Source organism: Camelus bactrianus, chromosome 21 (assembly GCF_048773025.1).
Source record: "Camelus bactrianus isolate YW-2024 breed Bactrian camel chromosome 21, ASM4877302v1, whole genome shotgun sequence".
Taxonomy (NCBI): domain Eukaryota; kingdom Metazoa; phylum Chordata; class Mammalia; order Artiodactyla; family Camelidae; genus Camelus; species Camelus bactrianus.
Window position 1 is genome coordinate 3,912,708 of NC_133559.1, and position 13,680 is coordinate 3,926,387.

General features: G+C 40.3%; 1 protein-coding gene across 3 annotated transcripts in view; it reads left to right on the forward strand.

Annotated features, from left to right (window-relative positions):
- GPR89A (G protein-coupled receptor 89A) overlaps positions 1–13,680 on the forward strand; it is a 45,579-nt gene that overhangs the window by 11,774 nt on the left and 20,125 nt on the right. For 2 of the 3 annotated variants that reach the window (XR_012501259.1, XM_045505273.2), the window contains exons 5-9: positions 359–460; positions 6,869–6,989; positions 7,624–7,704; positions 10,858–10,967; positions 12,886–12,980. Coding sequence is in view for 2 of the 3 variants with exons in the window: in XM_045505273.2 (XP_045361229.1) it covers positions 359–460; positions 6,869–6,989; positions 7,624–7,704; positions 10,858–10,967; positions 12,886–12,980 (509 nt within the window). In the remaining variant the exon portion in view is untranslated. The remainder of the gene's footprint in view (positions 1–358; positions 461–6,868; positions 6,990–7,623; positions 7,705–10,857; positions 10,968–12,885; positions 12,981–13,680) is intronic. The other variant, XM_010968220.3, reaches the window with a different exon arrangement.

Genomic DNA, 13,680 nt, shown 5'->3' on the forward strand with positions numbered 1-13,680 from the left:
TTCATTTTTCCAACCCAGGGTACTGTTTGTACTTTTTGATTTGTACTGAGGATTGTTATTGATACCTTATCAGAAAGTGACCTTTTTTTTTAACCCCATTAACTGTCATTTTAAAAGACTTCTTGCATTCTTTAAAAAAAAAAAAGCCTCCCCTAACTCGCAACCCACATCTTAATTTCAGCCAGATTTCTCTTATGATGGTAAGAGGTTAAGAAAGCAATTTCTAAATATTATATTGTTCCATCACTCACTCACCAAGTGAGTAGGCCAGCCGGATACTAATTAGCATGGTCCCCTATGTTTAAGTAGAGAAAGCTTTTTAGCATAAATCTGTTTCATCTTGTCTCCTCTTTCTTAGTGCATAAACAGCGACTGCTTTTTTCCTGTCTCTTATGGTTGACCTTCATGTATTTCTTCTGGAAGCTAGGAGATCCATTTCCCATTCTCAGCCCAAAACATGGTGAGTGTATATGTGGTGGGGAAGGGGAAAGGGTTATTTATAGTTTTCTGATTTTGAAAAAAATCAATTTTTTCAACTACTGATTGTGGGAAATATAGCAAGTTATTTCTCTAAAAATATGTCTGTTTTTGAACTGAATTTTTGTTTCATACTAGGAGGTATCAAATGCTGGTTTTCGAACAGATTTCCATCATTTTAGAGCAGAAGTTTTGACTTTAGTGAATAAACTTTAAGGGGAGGTGGGGTAGAGAAAGATATCCTTAACTTCAACCTCCTGATATATGCAGAATTATGGGAATATATTTGTATGTGTTTTTGTGTGTGTTTTTTTAAGTTGAAGTATAGTTGATTTACAATGTTGTGTTGGTCTCCGGTGTACAGCAGAGTGATTCAGTTCTACGTGTGTATGTGTGTGTATATTCTTTTTCAGATTATTTTCTATTATAGGTTATTACAAGATACTGAATATAGTTCCCTGTGCTGTACAGTAGGTCCTTGTTGTTTATCTGTTTTTTAATATAGTTGTGTGTGTATGTTAATTCCAAACTCCTAATTTGTTTGTGTATTCGGAGGCGAGGTATCCATAAGCTTTTATTCCCAAAGAGGTACGTGACCCAGAAGGTAAATGGCCACTGTTCAAGTGACAATAAAGATCGTCTTTAGGGAGTGTATACATTTGACAAAGAGCAATGACATAAAACACTCATAATTAGTAGATGAAAAGCTTTTTAGGAGTCAGTGCCTTTCTCCTCACACAAAAAATTTCGTTTTAAATACAAGAACAGGTCATGGACAGAGCCCGAATTTCTGCGCTTAAAACAATGAACAAAAATCTCTCAGCTAGCAGGTTCTTCTAGAACTATTCCAGAAATAGGTAGGTGGGTGGGTGGGTAGGTAGGTAGATAGATAGATAGATAGATTGATTGATTGATTAGAGAGCCCACCTGTAATAAATATACTGGAACTTTCATACTGGAGCTTTTAAAAAAAATATATACACGTCTTTTCATTTCACTATCCTGCTGTGTCTATCAAGATTCTTATAACGGAAAACAGAATCTAACTAGTTTAAAGCAGAAAGTGATTTATTATAGTGTATCAGGGAGTTTTTTGAATTTCTAGGCGAGCAGGACATCCAACGTAAATGCTGCATAGGAAAGAGAAACACCCAACCACACCACAATACTAAATTAGGGGAAAAATCATGAAAGTTGTCACCTGCCACTCAGGGCCTGTGATCGGGGACCTGACATCAGACCCTCTGCCCCATCTGCTCCAGCTCCCAAGTGCTGTCAACACTTCCACATTATTCACTTATGTACTTGAGGTCTGACATAGGCATGTGAATTTTGATGCAACCTAGGTAACATTCAAACCTTAGTTTCAAGGAAATCTGGGAAAGAGCTCTGGCTTTCCAGGTTCTGTAGTGAAAGGGCATTGGAATAAACGTTGAATGAACCAGTGTCATGAATCTGCCATACCTCCCATGCGTCCTTCTGAGTCTGCCCACTGCCTGGAGCGGGGATTTGGGGAGAGAGGTTATGAGAGCCTCCTGCAGGAGGATCAGAGGAAGTGTGCAGTTTTTAACAGCGTATGCAACATCCTAAATAGCTGTGTATTTAAAAAAACAAAAATAGCTATTTTGAAATTTCAAATAACATTAAAGAAGGTCCCAAAAGTTAAGAAACACGAGCCTACCAAAAACATTCAAACTCTTAACGTGGCATATAAAACCTTCCAAGGCCTGACAGCTGCTCTCTCTGTCAGTCCTCCAGCCCTACCAAATTACTTACAGTGTCTAGAACTGTTCCGTTAGTCTGGACAATCCTTCACCTCTTGTCTGCCTGGAAAATGCCTGTTTAGTTTCCCAATAGTCAGCTCTTGTCAGTTCCTCGAAGAAGACTTCCCTGGCCATCGTTAGGAGATGTTAATTGCTCCAACCTCAGTGCCCTTATATCACCTTTAAAACTTAACGATTACTTGTTTCCTTTTCTGACTTTCTCGTTAACCTGTGAGCTCCCTAAGGTCAGAAATTACATCTTATTTATCTTTGTTTCCCCAGTGCCTAGTGTGGAACCCAGCACATAGTAAGTGTTTAAAACATGCTTATTGAATTAGTGAATGAAAAAATTTTTTGAGTCTCTCCAAGGTGGTAGTTGAGCTCAAGAACGTAATACTCTAGATGGGAATTTAGGATCTGCTGATATGGTCGGCATTCCCATGCCAGTGTGTGGAAGGATTTGGAGCAGAGAGGCCCTGATAATGTAACTCTTACATACACCACTTCAAGTAGACCCCCAGACAGATTTGTTTGTGGTATTAGAAACGAGGGACGACCGTTACGAAAGGACCTCAGGGCTGCTTGCGGTGACAGTACAGCTCACAGGTGGCCCAGCAGTGTGACACTGGTGCCTTTCTCTTTTTGTGAGCAGTCAGCTCACGTGACCAGTGCAGCCAGACCATGCCCCAGGGGAGATGAGAATCATCACATTATTGTCCCTCCATTCATCCCTTTTAAAAATCCTATGGAAATATCCTGAAGAATACACTGAGTGGAAGAGCTAGGGAGATAGTTTCAGATTTAGTCCTTCCTTTGTGCTCCAGTAAATAAGCATTTTGGTTTTGTTTCTGAATGTTCAAGTATCTAATTAATTTGATCCTCTAGGGAAGTAAGTGGGAGGGCAAGGTTAGGCCCTGCCTGAGCAGTAGCCGGGCTTATGCTGCCTTTTCAGAGCTTTTCCAGGACAGTTCCAACAACCAGTACAACTTCTGCCAGAAACCTCTAAGCCTTAATCCCTACCTGCAATGGGGAAAAAAATGTCTGTAAAAGTACCCTTTGTGCAGTGCTTGAACCTAGGATGGGCAGAAGGCATTCCGTGGTGGGAAAGAGTGAGAGAGGCTGGGAAAGCGTATGAAGCTGCAGGGAGTCTGTGTGAGCCAGTGGCAACGGTGAGATGTCTTCTGCAAGCCGCCTCGTCCACCTGACTTTCCATTTATGAGCTGGAAAACAGGAATTCTAACGATTGACCTTTCTTCACAAAAATGCTGACATTAAGCAGATAGTGTCTACAGAATACTTTAAACCAAAAAAAGATATTTAATAAAGGGACACCACCTTAAAGAGAATAAAAGTAGAGGGGACATTTTTCCAGTTTTTTATTTTTGACAACCTGTATTAATCCCTTGGATTTTTTTTTTTTTAGTATTATTGGGTGATAATTATATAGCCACAGTCAACAAACATTTGTTGAATACCTTCCATGTGCCAGGCAGTAAGGAAAGCAAAGATCAATAAGACATGATTTTTTCATATAAAGGATGCAAATTCAAGGGGTATGTGGAAAGTAGCATCAGCAGAATTTGGATAAGGACTTATTCATTCATTGAACATGCCACAAATATTTACTGAGCACCTAGATCAATATGAAGTACTAGAGATATAGCCATGAACAGAATAAACTTGGTTTCTGCCCTCCTGAAACTTAAAATCTAGAAGAGGGACTGAACAGTAAAGAGGTAAATAGATAAACAAATAATTGCCAACTGTGGTCATTGTCATTAAGGAACAAACAGGTTGCCGTGATAGAGAATAATGCGGATAAGGGTATCACGTTAAATGCAAGCGATTAGAGTCATCCTTTCTGAGGAAGTGGTATTTCAAGCTGAGATTTAAAGGGCAAGACCAAAGGCAGACCCAGTAAGAAGGCACAAGAGACATAAACTCATGAGGTTTAAAAAAAAAAAAAAAGACTGATATATTCAAGGGGAAATAAGAGACAGAATAGAGGCTAATAGTATAGATTTTTTAATTTGGCTAAATATTTGATGGTGTCATTTTCTAAGGTAATACAGAAGAAGGACCGTAATTTGAGCTAGGATTATGTTGAACTTGAGTTGCATATGCACATCCAAGTGATACTCAGTAGGCAATTGGATACACAAATCAGGAACTTAGGCAAAAGGTATGGATTTATCTGTCTTCTTGGAGATAAGTCCAGGAATCTAAAAAATTGGACATCATCAGCTAAATGCCATTGGATGAAACTGGGGAAATAGGCAAAAATCACCCAAGGGAAATGTATAGACTGAAGTGAAAGAGGGAATCCTGGCCCATGCAAAGCAAAAAAAGATCAAGAAAAAGCAAGTAGAGAAGGAAAAGGGAAAACTGAAGGAAATGGTGGTATAAAAGGCCAAAAAGGAAAATAATTTTAAATAGGAATGATTCAGTGTCATTAAAGATTGACTAAAACCAGAATTGGAAAATGTTGCTGACTTTTGCAACAAGAAGAAAATTCATGACCATATTATCATAATGCCTAACAGCCCAAGCTCTGGAGCTAGACTGTTTGGGTTTGAATCATGACTCTGCCGCTCATTAGCTGTGTGGCCTTAACTAAGATACTTAACCTCTCTGTGCCTCCATTTCCTCATCTGTAGAATGAAATATTCAGTAATATCTACTTCATAGGGTTATTATGAGGATTAAATGAATTAATACGAGTAGAATATTTAAAACATTATCTGGTACATAACAGGTGCTTGGTAAATGTTACCTATTGCACTGCCATTATGATTATTAGTGAAAGCACTGCCTTTCAGCGTAGAGGAATGGGAATGAATGAAATGAAGATGAATTGCAGCCAGCTGAGGAATAAATGGAGGTGAAAGAAGCTTGACTTTTAAGGGGTAAATATAGAGGATTGGTAACTAGAGATGAAATCAAGACGAAGGACAGACTTTTTATCTCAGGAATGAGACTTGAAACGGAAAGGAAAGAACCAGCAAAGAAGGAAAGATTGACGATATGAGAGAGAGAGGACAGGCAGCGGAACAAGATTTTGGAGCGAGTGGAAGGGGAATTAGATCAAAAGTCTTCAGCTCTGGGTGCTGTCTTGTTCTGAGGGAGGCAAGTTGGGAGGATGGTTGCGGACATAAATATTTTCAGTAGAGTGAAGGTAGTTTATGTCTAGTAACTTCTTTCTTATGTAATAGGGGCATTAGCTAAAAAAAAAAAAAAGATTGGAAAAATGGATTAAAGAGTATCTGCTGAGGGGAAGAGGGAGAGATGACTGACCACGAGCAAAGACAGGATTCCTTAGCAGTGCTGTGAGCTCTGTGAAGTCTTGAGGCCGTAAGCCTGTAATGGCGCCAATGTCAGTGTGCTTCTAGCAGTGGAGGCAGCTCAGACACAGGCACAGGGAAGGCGGAGTGTTAGACTGACCCCGGGTTGGGAGTCTGCAGGGTCTCGGTGCTGCAGGAGGAGAGTAGGGGACTGAGAGTCCCGGCGAGAGAAGTTAAAGCGAAAAAGCTTTGAGTCCAAGCTCTGTGAAGAAGGAAATGGAAGGTGGGGAGGGGCCAGGAAGCGAAAGACCAGAGACCAGAGGCCGCAGTGAGCTCGCAAGTGGTGGAGTGGAAATAAAGAAGCAAGAGGACTTGAATATTGGAAGTTCAGATTCAAAGCTAACGGAAGTCCTGCATGGCAGCTCTGGTATTAGGCCATGGGAGTGAATGGCTGAGGTGGGTTCTAACCCAGAGCTAAGAATTGAAAACAGATTTAAACTGGGTTTTCCTGTGCTACCAAACCTCCTGCATTATCCTTAGCATTGCTTTCTCTCACTTACCCCAAATACATGAACAACAGCATTCATTTTAACTACTGAGTTGATTTTTAGCATTCTCAAATATAGGAAACAGTTGATAACTGGAATACATCTGAGTATTTACCTTTGAGTTGCTCATTCATCTATAAATTCAGCTCATTTATTAGATGCATTATGTGGTTATTGGTGGAAAAAATGAATAAGACATAGCTAAAGAGTTTATGACCTGAGGGGAAAGTGTGTAGATTGAAGGTAACTACAGTGAAAAGTGTTACTTGCTATTGATACTTTTCAAGAAGATTTACTTTCTTAATTTTTTTTGCAAAGCTTTTTGCTGAAAGTACTATGCTTTGTTAGCTTTCACACTACCCTGAGTGAACAGTCGATAAGTTTATTTAGCAGGGGAGGGTATAGCTCAGTGGTAGAGCGCGTGCCTAGCATGCACAAGTTCCTGGGTTCAATCCCCAGTACTTCCATTAAAGATAAATAAATAAATAAAAACCTAATTACCTCTTTCCCCACCCAAAATTTTTTTTAATTTTTAAAAAGTTTATTTATAAGTGTTGTTGCTATTTTAATATTACTATCACCAAATAATAGAGATGATTCTGGAAGCATATGGAATAAGAAGAAAATCAACAGACTTTTATGTATTTTTATATAAAATCTACATATTAATAATTAAAATTTAGCTTATGTAAGTTATTAAATGTAATGGTTGCCATTTGCAGTGACAAGTCCTTTTGCAGTGCAAATGAAAGCCGTTTTATCTATATCTCCTGGCCTTAATGTGTTTTGATATTTTTAGGGATCTTGTCCATAGAACAGCTCATCAGCCGGGTAGGTGTGATTGGGGTGACTCTCATGGCTCTTCTTTCTGGATTTGGTGCTGTGAACTGCCCATACACTTACATGTCCTACTTCCTCAGGTAATGAGAACTTTGTCTCTTTTCTTTTTTTCCCATTACTTCTTGAAAACATATGTCACATCTAGCCACCGTCATTAATGTTTAAGTGTTAGATCTATGACACTGCCTTTTTATTCTCTGTCCTTATGGGCATCGACCTAGGAGTCTTTCTAAATAAGTTTTATCACTTACATCGCTTGCACTTATTATTTGTCTTCTGTTTTTTAAATGGCCATTTCAGTCTGACCTTCTCCACTCGCTCCTTACCCCTATTTTTTTAAGGCACGTTTCTAGTGGACAGCAATGTCAACTAATCCCAACTTCAGCCAATCAGTCCTCCCAAAAGGAGAACAGTGGATGACCATGTGAAGTTAAACGTGTGTGTGTGCATGTATCCTAAATGTCGCTGGATCAAAGCTAAGAAAGTCTATGAGAGAGCTAGTTACCTTCCACTTCCCTGAGGCCCCAGAAGTATTCGCTATAAAAAATGACAACAAAAGCATTTTTGCTTATTATAGTCATTTTAATATTCTCCAGAAAGATACAGACCCTTGAACTACCAGGTAGCGGTTGAGATTTATGTGTTTCTCCAGCTGCCTTGTGTTATGCCCAAAATAGAACCCCAAACGTTGCTAACAGTTTGTGCTTATTATAGGAATGTGACTGACACAGATATCTTAGCCCTGGAACGGCGACTGCTCCAGACCATGGACATGATCATAAGCAAAAAGAAAAGGTAAGATATCAACACATTAAAAAACTTGTGATGTTAGAAGTTCTCAACAAGGTGATTTGACTATGAATTGGTGCTAACGGGGAATTTCAGCTCATGCATTTTAAAGTTAGGGTACCATCAAAGACTTGGTGTCTAATCTTGTGTGAAAGAAAATTTTCAAATTTAGCCTTACTTCCTGACTTTGGATAAGTTTTCTTGAGATAAATTATTAGAATAACTTTCATATTTGAAGGTATTCTGCATTGGATGTTTTAAAAGTCTATTGTCCTGCATTTTTACAAACTTATTTATGCCTGGTTTTAATCTTTTCAACTTCCTTTTCTCCAACTACTTTAAAAAATCCTTTAAGTCTTCCAGCTGTTGTTGTTGCTTTTATTATTTAGTAAATACTTTTAAAGTGTATGTCTTCAAAGTGACATTTCTAGAAATCTGTTACCACAGTGGGTAAAAGCATAGGCTCTGGATTCAGACGGTCTGAGTCTCAATCTTTGACCTACAACTCATGGTGTGACTTTACCGCTTTTTGCCTCAGTTTCCTCATCTGTAAAATGGAAATAACAAAACCCAGCAGTTGCATTCCTGGGCATTTATCCCAGAGAAATGAAGACTTAGGCTTCACACAAAAAAATTGCACATTAATGTTTATAGTAGTTTTATGCATAGTAGCCGAAAGTGGAAATAGTCCAGCTATCCTTTAATGGATGAATGGTTACACGAAGTGTGGTATATCTGTTCCACAGAATACCGCTGAGTAAAAAAAAGTCACGAGCTACTGCAACAACCTGGACGACTCTCCAGAAAATTATGCTGAGTGAAAAAAGCCAATCTGCAAAGGTTACATACTGTATGATTCTGTTTATATAACATTTTTGAATTGACAAAATGGAAATAGAAAACAGATTTGCAGTTGCACCAGAAGTTAAAGCAGGGTTGGATGTAAGAGGAGGGAAGTGGGCTGTACACGGGCAACGTGAGGGACCCTCGTGGTGATGGGAACGTTCTGTATCTAGTGTCAGTGTCAGTGCCTCGGGTGTGATACTGTACCATCAGTTCACAAACTGCGTCCCCTGGGGAAAGGTGGGAAATGGTACATGGTATGTCTGTATTTTTTTTTTACAACCACATGTGAATCTACAGTTACCTCAAAATGAAACATTTAATTAAAAAAGAAAAGTAATTGCTTACTTCCCACCAGAAGCAATGGGGGCCAGAAAACAACAGAATGGCATATTTAAACCACAGGAGACGTTTTTCAGCTTCTTCACTTGCAAACTACCACCAAACCTCCGCCAAGTACATATGTTTTTCCACAATGTGGATTTTTAAATGGCATGCAGCTAATAATGAGTAGATGATTCCTTGTCCTGGACTACGCTTATCATAAAGAGGCAATAGTGATGATTAATGACCATGAAGGCGGTGGTGACGACAGTGAAGAAAAGTTCAAGATAAAAGTCATCTACTTCTGTAGTACCTCACATTGTTTTTTATTCCTTTTCACCATGTCTCAGGAAGTTTGCTATTATTACCTTTTTTAATATGGGAATATTTATTTTTCATCTGCAACTTATTTGGTAAGAGCAAAATTGGTTTAGAGTTAAGTGGTAAAGTTTGAAAGTGAAGGTGAGTTGTTTATAACAAGGCCATGCTTGTCCGTGTGCAGCCAACCTTCACTTCTTCTAGTGATTCCATCTCTGCCTGTTGTGAGTCCACAATACAGTGTCCCCTACCTTTACACACTCAGCCAGTTCCCCTGCACTGTCATTGTGTTTGCTGTATTATAGACGTTGAAACAAAGGACGCCTGGGGTGGGCGTCTGTGCTTCTGCTCCCTCTGCCTCCCTTAAGTCCAGCAGAGTGGGCTGCTGTGCACTTCCAGATGAGTGGGACACAGCCTCTTCCTTCTCGTTCCAGCCTTCCCAACTGTGAGAGTAGGAAAGCTAAGACTTACGAGTCTTGCCAAGTCAAAATCTCCCTGGGTCTGAGTCTCTTCTTGGTTTTTAACGACATCTTCCAACAATGCTGAGTTACATTGAACACATGTGATTAAAGGAAAAGGCAGAGAGAGCTACAACTTGGAGCTGTATTTCATTCACTAAGTATCCAGGTGAATGTCATTTTAAGGAGGAGACAGTCAAGTCAATATGACCAATACACAATATTCTTTGTTCTTAATATCATTTTAGCCGATGGCTTAAATAATTTTGCCCACAGAAATATCATTCAGTATTTGGTACCATTGGTACCATCTGCATTGGTCCTAACAGTAAATACCAACGCTGCTTCTTCATCCTTACCGCTTCTGTCTCTTGTCACCCAAAAATAATCCACCTTGAGTTAAATTTTTCTTTAGTTCTACAGCTATTTTTGTTAGACTCATCCTGGTTTAAGCCCATAGGCCTTGGTCCATGATACCCTTCAGGTAACCGTGTATACACAAATGATCTTATTTTTCCTCACAAGGACCCTGTTCTTAATACCTACATGGTGGGCTGGACATGCCAGCCACTCCCACTGAGGCGGTGGATCCTGCGTAGACTGACAGGGCAAGAGGAAGGACAAGTTTTTGTTGGTTTACTCAGTCATGGGGGGAGATTGGCATTAGAGGGAGAATGATGTTTTAGAAGAGGCCAGGTTTATGTGATTTTCCTGTTTTTTTTTTTTCTTTTGTCTACTTTTATAAAGGAGGAAGAGAAACATTTATTGAGTTCCTACCTTGTACCTTATCCTTTAGCTAGACATGTGAGCTATTATTGTATTTCGTCCTTAAATGATAACAGTAATAATTATTAATATGTGTACAGCACTTTGTAGTTGACCACATGGGTTCTTATATATTATTTCATTGATCTTCACAATCATCCAGAGATGAGGAAATGAAAACTCTAAGGTCTCACAACTTCCAGGCAGCAGAGCCAGTCCTCAGATTTTTGCCCACTCCAACTCTATGCTCCTTTGCTTCGGCCGCCTTGCTTCTAGGAGTGGCTAGTCTGCCCTCAGTTGTCAATAGTGGAAAAGTGTGACTCCAGAATTTGATTCCTTCCCTGAACAGCTCAGCAGATGAAAGGGGCAGTTATGAGACTGGAAGGTGAATGAGAATGAACTATGAGGGTCCATGCTTCCCTTGCTGAGGTTTTATTTTCTTTCATTTCAGGATGGCAATGACACGGAGAACTATGTTCCAGAAGGGGGAGGAGCATAACAAACCATCAGGATTCTGGGGAATGATAAAGAGTGTTACCACTTCAGCACCAGGGAGTGAAAGTATCCTTTATCTCTGCTTGATTCTTTTTCTCAGCTCTGGACCAAAAGCAGAAGAAAGTTGTACTGGGCTAGTCTCTTCTGAGAGCCCTGGCAGCATCAGAGCTCAGCTGGCCAGGGCTAGGCTTAGGCAATACAGCGTGCACAGAATCATCTTCCAACAGCCACTGAAAATCACTGGAGCATAAAACCATTGTCTTTGAGCCGAAGGGGTCCTAACAACTCAGTCGTCCCATTTTACAGACGAGAAAATAGACCCATACGTCACACAGTGGTTTGTGGCAAAGACAAGACCAGAACTGTGGTCTCTTCTTAGTTCTTTCCACTACACTATTATATTTCCCACTGCAAAACGATGGCTCCCCAGAATGGATGGTTTGTATATGGGACTGTAAGGGCCCATTTCTAAAGCAGTCAGTTTTCCTGAACAAATTTTAAGCAATTCTGTATCTCCACTGACTTTAAAGAAGCAAGGAGATTGGGTTCTTGGTCCAGCTGGTTGCGGTGTTATGCTAATTCCCAAATTAAGTAACCAAATCTCTTTGCAGCTACCAGGCTACTAAGCCCAAGTTTGGGGGGACTTGGAGTGAGATAGCATATTCCTGCTTCCTTCTCTAGCCTAAGGAAGTACAGTTTCCATTTTGCCTCATTTGGAGTGAAAGAATGTAACATATTTATGCTATAAATAATGACATATCTTTCTGGTGTCAAATGCAGATGAGAATTAGACCAAAAAAAGGAGGGGGGAAAAAAGGGGTAGGATGACCACTGGAGAGGAGGGGGAAAGGATGCTTTTGAATTAATTTAATCAGGAAACAGTTATTTCACATCTCCTATTTCCAGGCAGAGTGCTGAGGGGTAAAGTGGTGAGCAGAGGACAGCCTCTCTCCTCAGGGAGCGCACTGCCTACTCATGAGGGAGGCAGACATGTAACTAGTTAAACCCTTTTTTTGGTTCAGTGGCCTGGACCCTGCCAAACAGCAGCCACTCACCACTGAGGAAGGACCTGAAGGGCATTTGCTGATTTGGGAAATAGTGGGAAAAATCACAGAGAGGCGGGAGGATTTGGATGAAAGTCCATGCTTTTTTTTAGAAGGAGCTATCTTTACTATTTTTATTACTTAAAAATTCATAAAAACCAATGCTTAGGTTTCAGCTATCTTAGGGACCCTAAGTCAAGTCAGCCAAAGTGTCAGGATTATTTAACTGCTCTGAGCCCTTTCCTACACGGAGAGAATAATCACACAAACGACCTCACTGGGTTCTCGGCAAGCGGCGCAGCGTAATGGAAAGAGCAGGCCTTGGAGTCGGGCACGTCTGACTTTGCTTCCGCACCTACTAGCTGTGTGACTTGGAGCAAGTTACTTGACTCTCTGAGCTTTACTTTCCTTATCTGCAAAATGGATAATAATACCTATCTCATGGGAGTGTTGTGGGAATAATAGGAGGCAATGTCTGTAAAGAACCAAGGAGGTAGTGTCTGTAAACCCCAGCCTGTGTTAGAGCTCAGCAAATGTTAGTTCCCGTTCCTAACATTGTTTCATTCAGCTAATTCAGGAGAAACCTTTGCTTTATTGTAGGTGTTTTTCTTACTGTGTAGCCATTCGAGATGTCAAATGTTACATTTGCCTTACTGTAAGTGGGTAAAGCAAAAAATGAACAGAGCCATCCACCTGAGCCACTTGAGCTAGTGAGAAACTGAGTGGTGGGTGTTTGGTGGTGATGCTCTTGGTGGCGAATCTTTTACACACCTGTGTCTGAGGTTGGGCAATCTGTTCTGTAGTGCTGCTGGCTGTGAAATGGGAAATTGAAACTAGGAGCAATTCCTAAGATCCACTATAGAAGAGACCAAAAAGCATATGTTTTCATCTTTGCTATTCCTTGAAACTTCTATGTGAGTTAAACCTTAATGCCCATTTCGTGCCAGATCTTACTGTTATTCAACAGGAAGTGGATGCTTTGGAAGAACTAAGCAGGCAGCTTTTTCTGGAAACAGCTGATCTGTATGCTACCAAGGTACAGAGCAAGGAAACCGAAGTGTGATTTTTACCAATATGATCGGAGAGAGAGAGCAAGACTAAATAGCTTTTCAGTGTCCTCTGTGGCCAAGCAGGACGAGAGACGCCTCATGGCTTCAGTGTTAGCCGTGAAGCGCTAGGTGTCTTCACTCTTCATGACATTGCCCCTCCCAGTAGCAAAATCCTTAATGGAAGACTCTCAAAAATAGAAATTAGTGGGATCGTCAGAAGAAGCTTTTCAGCATCCAGGAAGGTGGCCCACACCGCTCCCCACTGAGCCGAGACCAGGATGGTGGCTCTGACGGCAGCTCCTCTGATTGCTTCTTATTCCCGTATAAGTTAGTAATATTGTAAGAGCAATAAGACACCTACTGCTATGGTCTAGCCTTATTTTAAAGGATCCAGATCAAGAAGTGACCTAATGCAAGAAGTAACTTTCCTGTTTACGTCTAAAATGCAATATAATTTAAATATGCAAAATCTCTTAAGTTAAGATTGTCCAGACTATTTAGATCCTTTTTGAGAGTCACTTCACAGGGATATCCATATAGTACAGAGGTTCACATAGGCTTCGGAAGCAGACAGACCTGAGTGAGACCCAGCTCACTAGCTATGTGACCTTGGGCAATTTATGTAACCTCACTAAGCCTCAGATTTCTCACCTGTAAGATAAAGAAAACAGGACACATCTCACAGAA